Below are 9,035 nucleotides of genomic sequence, written 5' to 3' on the forward strand. Positions count from 1 at the left end.
AAAATGTCAGCCCTTTGGGTCCTACCATAGAGTTATATTACAAGTGCCCTTCCAAGAAGGCTCAAGATCATTGGCCACAGATAAAATGATGTCAAATCACGTTATATGTACAGTAGCTTTGATTGGTCTGATCATGTCAACATCTTTCTTTCAAAGTCTTAGCTAGCAGTCGTCATCATGAATCAAGTCGAAAAGTTGGCAAATCCTTTTTAATCCTTGTCATATGAAGAGAAATAATGAAGAGAAATTATAGATACAGTCGTATGAAAAAGTTTGGGCACCCCTCTGAGGCTGCATGATAATTTACTCTGTCGTCACAGAAAATGATCACAGTGGCATGCCATTCATTTTCTAATAAAAGCTGAGTACTGGGGTATTGTCCAGACAATGATTTTTAGTGTAGCAATATTAAGTTGTATGAAATTAAATCAGATTTGAAAAATAGGCTATGCAAAAATGTGGGCACCCTTGTCATTCTGTTGATTTGAATACCTGTAACTACTTAGCACTGATTAATTGGAACACACAATTGGTTTGGTGAGCTCATTAAGCCTTGAACTTCATAGACAAGTGCATCCAATCATGATAAAAGGTATTTAAGGTGGCCAGTTGCAAGTTGTTGTTCTCTTTGACTCTCCTGGCAACATGGGTGCCTCAAAACACCTCTCAAATGACCTGAAAACAAAGATTGTTCAACATTATGGTTTAGAGGAAGGCTACAAAAAGCTAGCGCAGAGATGTAAGCTGTCAGTGTCCACTGTGAGGAACATAGTGAGGAAATGGAAGACCACAGGCACAGTTCTTGTTAAGGCCAGAAGTGGCAGGCCAAGTAAAATATTGGAGGCAAAGGCGAAGGATGGTGAGACCAGTCAAAAACAGCCCACAGACCACCTCCAAAGACCTACAACATCATCTTGCTGCAGATGGTGTCACTGTGCATCGTTCAACAATTCAGCTCACTTTGCACAAGGAGAAGCTGTATGGGAGTGATGCGGAAGAAGCCTTTTCTGCACACACGTCACAGAGTCCTTGAGTTACAGTAGCTTAAGGTACAGTGTCTCCTGACCCCTCCTGTCTCAGCCTCCAGTATTTATGCTGCAGTAGTTTGTGTCGGGGGGCTAGGATCAGTTTGTTATATCTGGAGTACTTCTCCTGTCCTATTCGGTGAATTTAAGTGCTCTCTCTCTCTCTCTCTCTCGGAGGACCTGAGCCCTCGGACCATGCCTCAGGACTACCTGACATGATGACTCCTTGCTTTCCCCAGTCCACCTGGCCGTGCTGCTGCTCCAGTTTCAACTGTTCTGCCTTATTATTATTGGAACATGCTGGTCATTTATGAACATTTGAACATCTTGGCCATCTTCTGTTATAATCTCCACCCGGCACAGCCAGAAGAGGACTGGCCACCCCTCATAGCCTGGTTCCTCTCTAGATTTTGGCCTTTCTAGGAAGTTTTTCCTAGCCACTGTGCTTCTACACCTGCATTGCTTGCTGTTTGGGGTTTTAGGCTGGGTTTCTATACAGCACTTTGAGATATCAACTGATGTACGAAGGGCTATATAAATGGGAAAGTCGTATTCCTGGTCGTTGTGCTGGTAAGTTGACATCTCTCTGATATCTAATAGTTATTCCCGGTTGTATGTAAAAACACTTAAGGTTTTCTGGGCTAACAATGTAATAAATAATACAGTAAAAAAAAATGAAATACTGCAGTTTCCTAAGGACTAGAAGCGAAGCTGCCATCTATCAGCACCATCTTGGAGAAAGGTTGGTCACCTCTGGTATGAAAATGATGCTTTAGTAATAAAGCTAATTTACTCAAATGTCTAACATTTACAAACAAGCTAGATTATTTGTACATTTTGATTCATTCAATGTTGATTCATTGAAGTGTTTAAACTTATGTTAACTTAACATTATTTAAGATGAACTAGTGTCAATGTTCATTGGTCACAAATCACAATTCTGCAATAAGGTGTGAAGGGGATTAATCTCTAATTTGTCTGTTCTGTGTTGCTTTCTCAAATGAACATTACCTTTTTGTCCAGTTGTGACCTCTCCAATCCAATCAAATCCAATTGTATTTGTCACATGCACATGGTTAGCAGATGTTAATGCGAGTGTAGCAAAATGCTTGTGCTTCTAGTTCCGACAATGCCTTAATAACAAAATACTGCATAGTTTCCTAGGAACGCGAAGCGAGGCGGCCATCTCTGTCGGCGCCCGGTTTTATTTGATTGTCACTCAGCTTATCATAATAGCATGCATCACCAATGCATGCCAGTATGATGGCATACAGTATGAGGACATTATTGACCTAATTGGCATGTGCAATCAATGTGCCCCTTGTCATTGTACATCTGAAGCAGAAAATAGCTTAACTCACACATCTTTTGCATTTTGATGAGCTACAGTAACTATATGTTCTCAATGTTAAATGATACCAGTAGATAATGTCTTTTTTTTTATTGATTTATTTCACCTTTATTTAACCAGGTAGGCAAGTTGAGAACAAGTTCTCATTTACAATTGCGACCTGGCCAAGATAAAGCAAAGCAGTTCGACACATACAACAACAGAGTTACACATGGAGTAAAACAAACATACAGTCAATAATACAGTATAAACAAGTCTATATACGATGTGAGCAAATGAGGTGAGATAAGGGAGGTAAAGGCAAAAAAAGGCCATGGTGGCAAAGTAAATACAATATAGCAAGTAAAACACTGGAATGGTAGATTTGCAGTGGAAGAATGTGCAAAGTAGAAATAAAAATAATGGGGTGCAAAATTAATTAATTAAATACAGTAGGGAAAGAGGTAGTTGTTTGGGCTAAATTATAGGTGGGCTATGTACAGGTGCAGTAATCTGAGCTGCTCTGACAGTTGGTGCTTAAAGCTAGTGAGGGAGATAAGTGTTTCCAGTTTCAGAGATTTTTGTAGTTCGTTCCAGTCATTGGCAGCAGAGAACTAGAAGGAGAGGCGGCCAAAGAAAGAATTGGTTTTGGGGGTGACTAGAGGGATATACCTGCTGGAGCGTGTGCTACAGGTGGGAGATGCTATGGTGACCAGCGAGCTGAGATAAAGGGGGACTTTACCTAGCAGGGTCTTGTAGATGACATGGAGCCAGTGGGTTTGGCGACGAGTATGAAGCGAGGGCCAGCCAACGAAGCGAGGGCCAGCCAACGAAGCGAGGGCCAGGTCGCAATGGTGGGTAGTATATGGGGCTTTGGTGGCAAAACGGATTGCACTGTGATAGACTGCATCCAATTTGTTGAGTAGGGTATTGGACACTATTTTGTAAATGACATCCCCGAAGTCGAGGATTGGTAGGATGGTCAGTTTTACAAGGGTATGTTTGGCAGCATGAGTGAAGGATGCTTTGTTGCGAAATAGTATCCAATTCTAGATTTATGTAGAATTTATTTATCTAGATTTTAGTATATGAGGCTAACCATAAACCAGATGATCTACATTATTTTTCTGACAAATTGTTTAGTGCAAATCCAACCCTTGTATTCTAGGTACAGTACTGTACATGAAAATAAGGAGCTGGCAATTTGTATGCTCATTAAAAATGTCCAAAAATAAAATAATTTGACGTGGGGAGTGTTGTAATTCTACCTTTGTATCACTCACACCTTCCCATTGCTCCGCGTGCCCCCGTTGAAAATGAAGACTTCGCAGACTTCATCTGGCGAATTCGGAAGAGGTTGAAACCATATGTAATCTTGATGTTCACAGGCGATGGCGCATGGGACAGAGAACAAAAACGTGACACTCTCCTGATTCCTTTCAGTGTCCCAACCTGTGATTTCAAAGCTAACCCACACCCTAACCACATTGCTAACCTGGCCTAAACCTAATCTTAAATGAAGACCAAAAAACTAATGTTTGTTTTCATAAATTGTTACGATATAGCCAATTTTGACTTTGTATCTGTGATATCTAGTGTAATCCTAATCTTAACTATAACCTTTAACCATTTAAAATGTCAATTTCAGTGGGGTAGGAGTAGGGAGGTCCCAATGACCCGGATAGCACGGACAATCATGCATTTCATAAATAATTGTTTTCATGCCGCCAGGGGGCGTCTTTACTTCATCGTCGTTCCTTATTATTACCATATTATAGAAATGATTCAATGGATTGTCTTTTTCCCCGTTTCATATTTTTTTAATATACTAATATTAACTAATTTATTTGAGGTTTAGTTAAGGATATTTAGCATGAATTTAACAAACAATTAGTTGTTTTGAGCCTTTCAACAAAGACTTGTTTGGGCTGGATTGTGGCCATGATATTGAAACAAACTGCTGATTTTTCGTGCCGATCAATGAATGCAACCCATGAGCTCTTCATTACTTTAGCACGAAGGGATCACGTTTCTCTCCAGCCAATCAAAGGCAAGGCGATCCATCTCCCTTTTATAAATCGGACACTTTTTTCTTTTGTAGGCGAATGAAAGGTAACCATTTGGGATTGCACAGGACATTTACTGAAGGCTGTACCAGGGTTTTAATCCTATTCTTTACTTGATATAAGGTAATTATTTCTGAATAATGTTCAAAGTTCTAGGATAAACTATGACAATTTCATTGTGTATGTTTATCAAATTGGACTAATTGGTGTTTAATTTTGCACCTCTTAGCCTAATTATAAGGTATTTTATTAAATCCTATTACTATGGTTGCTGAACTCCTAGTTCTATGATTGTGTGTCGCTTTTTATTGTTTAATCTGATGGGTAGTGTGTTCTAGACGTATATTTGCCTGACGACAGAAACTACAGTGCGCTTTAATTTCCTTCATTGTAAACTGGGATTAGTAACGTTGTAAGTAACCATGACCACACAGTGGTTTGCTGTCATAGCAGCATGTTTTCATGCATACTACAAACCTTCATGGATTTGACTCGATATTACCAGGATGTTGATAGTGATCTCATTTATAACACGTTGGTGCAATTTTAATTTGGCAGCTACTCTTACAAAACAACCACATATAAATCTTATTGTTAAAATGAAATCCCTGGTTGCTGACCAAACTGTCTTGAAGCAGGATGGTGGAGGAGGGGAAGCATCAGGTGTAGCCACATGCATGGACTCGTCTGTTTAGGCCTCACACATTGTCTGGTTGTTTTGAGTAGATTTAATTTTCACTATAATTCACTGGACAGGCACAATATAATAACTGTAGACCTCAAATGTTTCAATTCTAAGAATCAAATGCATGTATTGCTCTTTGTTCCAAAGTTTTCAAGGCTCAGTGAAAATGGCCACTTCAGAGAGTGCCAGTTTGAGTAAAGCTGTGAAGCAGCAGTATATGGATCTTCCTCAGGGAGACAAGGTTCAGGCCATGTACATCTGGATAGATGGGACTGGAGAGGGTCTCCGCTGCAAGACCAGAACTCTGGATTCCGAACCCAAGGCCATTGATGGTAAGTTTAGCAACCCTTTAAGAAAAACAAATGGCCAATGGGAACTCCTACTCCGTGATGTGATTGAGATGCATAAGATCAGAGGTTTACATTCATAGATCTTAAACAAATGTTTAGGCTTACTTCAATAATACATTCTGTGTTTTATACAGATTGCATACTCATTGAATGATCAAATTCTGATTGATGATACTCCTTACATTACCCTGAACCTAAAGAGTAGTTGAGTCCCTTTTAGTACTGTTAATTTCAGTTCCCCCTCTCCAGATCTTCCAGAGTGGAACTTTGATGGTTCCAGTACGTACCAGTCAGAGGGCTCTAACAGCGACATGTATCTGATCCCTGCTGCTATGTTCAGAGACCCCTTCAGGAAAGACCCCAACAAACTGGTCCTGTGTCAAGTGCTCAAATACAACCGCAAGCCTGCAGGTAAGCCTGAGCAGTAAAGTGACCTTGGGCACAAATGTTTGTGAAAGAAAATTAATACTAGTGTTTCTTATTGGACAAGTTCAGAATTTTGCTGACAGTTAATGTCTTTCATTTCGTGCCTACTGAACACAGCCCTCCCTTAAATGAGCACTGAGTCCAGTCCCAATTGGCTCAGTGTAATGTATTCCTATATTTGTCTCCCACCAGAAACCAATCTCCGGCGGATGTGTAAGAAGATCATGGAGATGGTAGAGAACCAGGTCCCTTGGTTTGGTATGGAACAGGAATACACCATCCTGGGCACAGACGGACATCCTTTTGGTTGGCCTTCTAATGGCTTCCCTGGTCCCCAAGGTCAGTTTGAGAGTTCTCTGTGTCCCAAATGGCACCCAATTCCCTATATAGGGCTCAACGTATGACCCAACGTATAGGGGAAAGGGCTGCCATTTCAGACATAGCCTTGGTTTTTCAGCAGACTCTTATCCAGCGTGACTTGAAATTGGTACATTCAACTAAAGTACTTAGTTTTGAGAGTTAAAACTGTTCACTGTTTTAACCAATGCCAAAAAAACACTGGCATTAAACCTGTTGATGTGTTTCTGAACAGGTCCCTACTACTGTGGAGTAGGGGCAGACAAGGCGTATGGTAGAGACATCGTAGAAGCCCACTACAGGGCCTGTCTTTATGCCGGGGTTCAGATATGTGGCACCAATGCTGAAGTCATGCCAGCTCAGGTAGGAAACACTGCACATTATATCAAAATAAATCCTTTTGGGGCCAATTTTTACCACAGACACAGATTAAACCTGCCTTTTTTAGTCCTGGACTAGGCTTCATTTGTGACTGGGAAACAGCCCAGTGTTCTAAAACCTTTAAACTTTCAAGTTAGAATCTCTCATCCCTAAGCCTCATGTACAGTCTGTATTGTGTCTTCCAGTGGGAGTTCCAGGTGGGACCTTGTGAAGGGATCAACATGGGAGACCACCTCTGGGCAGCTCGGTTCATCCTGCACCGGGTCTGTGAGGACTTTGGTGTAGTGGCCTCATTTGACCCCAAGCCCATCCCTGGGAACTGGAATGGTGCTGGCTGCCATACCAACTTCAGCACCAAGGAGATGAGAGAAGATGGTGGGTTGAGGTAGGCATGAATTGAGTTTGTGCTGGAAATGCATTAAGGGACATTTTCCCTGGACCCATATTAATCCTGGGGCTAGACTTCAATGGAATTTTCCATTGAAAGGGCTTCTTAGCTGAGAGGAGAAGGTGACGCGAGGGGTGTTCCTCGCCAAAATCTGTCCAAAATAAGCCCAATGGGTTTATTTTGGACCGAACCTTGTCATCTGTCTTCCCGCCTTCGGGACAACTCCCATTGTTAAGGTGGAGACATGAGCATCTCGTCATTGTATACAGATCTCTCTTCGTCAAAGAGAAGTCAAAAGCTAAATCTCTGTCTGGAAAACCGGCATAAGGTTTTCAGTCTTAAACCTCTTTAGCGGTGGATTAACCCCCCCCCCCCTATCCACTAAGGGCCATTGAGGAGTCGATCGAGAAGCTGGGAAAGAGACACCGTTACCACATCTGTGCCTACGACCCCAAAGGAGGGCTGGACAACGCGCGCCGGTTGACCGGTCACCACGAAACGTCCAACATCCATGAGTTCTCAGCCGGTGTGGCAAACCGCGGTGCCAGCATCCGCATCCCCCGCTCAGTGGGTCAGGACAAGAAGGGCTACTTCGAGGACCGCCGCCCGTCAGCAAACTGTGACCCATATGCAGTCACAGAAGCCATGATACGCACATGTTTGCTCAGTGAAGTGGGGGAGGAGCCTACAGAATACAGCAAATAAACTAGTTACTCTGTTGGACTGAAATAATCCCCTTTCTCTCCTCTTGCGCTACGCCTCATGAAGTGTCATTCCCAGTACTGTTTTGTCTGTGGCTTTGGAAACCCCTTGTATAAATTGCAAATCTTGACCATCCATGTAGGGCTTACTTTTTTAGCCATTAAAAAATATTTTACTTGAGATCAATGAGTGTGCTTGATGTATTCTGCTGTGTGTTCAGGGTAGCGTAGTCCCTAACTTTTTTTAGCTTGATCACTGCCAATATTGCCATATAATTGATGCTAAAGAATGATTCCAGACATGTCAGTCGAGGAGGGTGAAATGTTTCATATGTATAGGTCTAGTTTTGTGTATCAATTTGCTACTCATGTTTAACATGATATACTAACCAAGATGCTGTAGATTTATGACTATGCCATGTGTGGTCTGGCTCGTGTGGTACACAAACCCAAAAGGATCCAAGGTGCATCTGTCTTTATACATGTGTGGATCTCTATTGTCTACCATTTAGTAGAAGTTGTATCAAGAACCCATTTTCTTATTTGGAACATTAAAAAATATTTTTTAATCTGATTCTTCAATTGTACAGTATGTCATTTGTTCATGTTAAAGTAAACGGTAGAGCTCAAACAAATGAATCTTTGTAGAGCTTTTTAAAAACATGTTTACATGAAGCAGTTGTCAAAGTGCAGAGATTAATGAGTTTACATGCAATCTTTTGTAAGACTTGCTGACTGTAAAGGTGACCTTGCCAGATCAACACTTGAGGTGACGTGCTTCTCAATTTAGCCTTTAATCAGGAGCACAACCTTGGCTCAATGTGGTGAAGGAGTGTCATTTTATTTCCTGTCCATTCAGGTGGGTCTTTGGACCTTGACTGTCCCCTAGTTTTAAGAGCCTGAATGAATTTAAGTGTAATGACTTACTGTAGGATATGTCAGCGAGCAATATATTTCAAGTCCCTTTTAACTAGAGATGTCTGGGCAGTAAGGTAGCCTAGCGGTTAAGTGCATTGGGCCAGTAAGTAACCCAAATGTCCCTGGTTCAAATCCAAACCGTTAAGATTCAGTGGGGGAGAAAGTACCTGATTATGTGACTGAAGACAATGGGCACTTGGTAGTCACCTGTCTTTCTGCAGTCTAGACATTGCTTTCCTTTGTCAGAGTTATTCTGCCTTGTCAGCATTATCAGTGCTGCCTAACTGCACATTGCAAATGAACTGTGCTGACCCTGACCACACGTTTCTTTTGTTTTTTTCATCTCTAGTGAAGCTTTGGCACAAAAACTAGTGCTACCAATTCTTAGTATACTTTCATGGAGTGCTC

General features: G+C 41.6%; 1 protein-coding gene across 1 annotated transcript; it reads left to right on the plus strand.

Annotated features, from left to right (window-relative positions):
• The first annotated feature begins 4,330 nt into the window (after nucleotides 1-4,330).
• On the plus strand, nucleotides 4,331-8,283 carry glulb (glutamate-ammonia ligase (glutamine synthase) b). The gene is made up of 7 exons (XM_020499391.2): nucleotides 4,331-4,544; nucleotides 5,254-5,438; nucleotides 5,706-5,867; nucleotides 6,075-6,221; nucleotides 6,475-6,602; nucleotides 6,806-7,005; nucleotides 7,395-8,283. The coding sequence occupies exons 2-7, from the start codon at nucleotides 5,273-5,275 to the stop codon at nucleotides 7,711-7,713; spliced, it is 1,122 nt and encodes a 373-aa protein (XP_020354980.1). The 5' UTR covers nucleotides 4,331-4,544; nucleotides 5,254-5,272; the 3' UTR covers nucleotides 7,714-8,283.
• Nucleotides 8,284-9,035: the final 752 nt, after the last annotated feature.

The sequence above is a fragment of the Oncorhynchus kisutch genome, linkage group LG13 (genome assembly GCF_002021735.2).
Source record: "Oncorhynchus kisutch isolate 150728-3 linkage group LG13, Okis_V2, whole genome shotgun sequence".
Classification (NCBI taxonomy): Eukaryota; Metazoa; Chordata; class Actinopteri; order Salmoniformes; family Salmonidae; genus Oncorhynchus; species Oncorhynchus kisutch.

What these genes read in the sequence shown, in the direction of transcription:
- glulb (XM_020499391.2), top strand. Translation starts at nt 5,273, where the DNA reads ATGGCCACTTCAGAGAGTGCCAGTTTGAGTAAAGCTGTGAAGCAGCAG. An exon ending in ATACAACCGCAAGCCTGCAG is followed by an intron (nt 5,868 to 6,074) that starts GTAAGCCTGAGC and finishes GTCTCCCACCAG; the next exon opens with AAACCAATCTCCGGCGGATG. An exon ending in AGAGAAGATGGTGGGTTGAG is followed by an intron (nt 7,006 to 7,394) that starts GTAGGCATGAAT and finishes CTATCCACTAAG; the next exon opens with GGCCATTGAGGAGTCGATCG.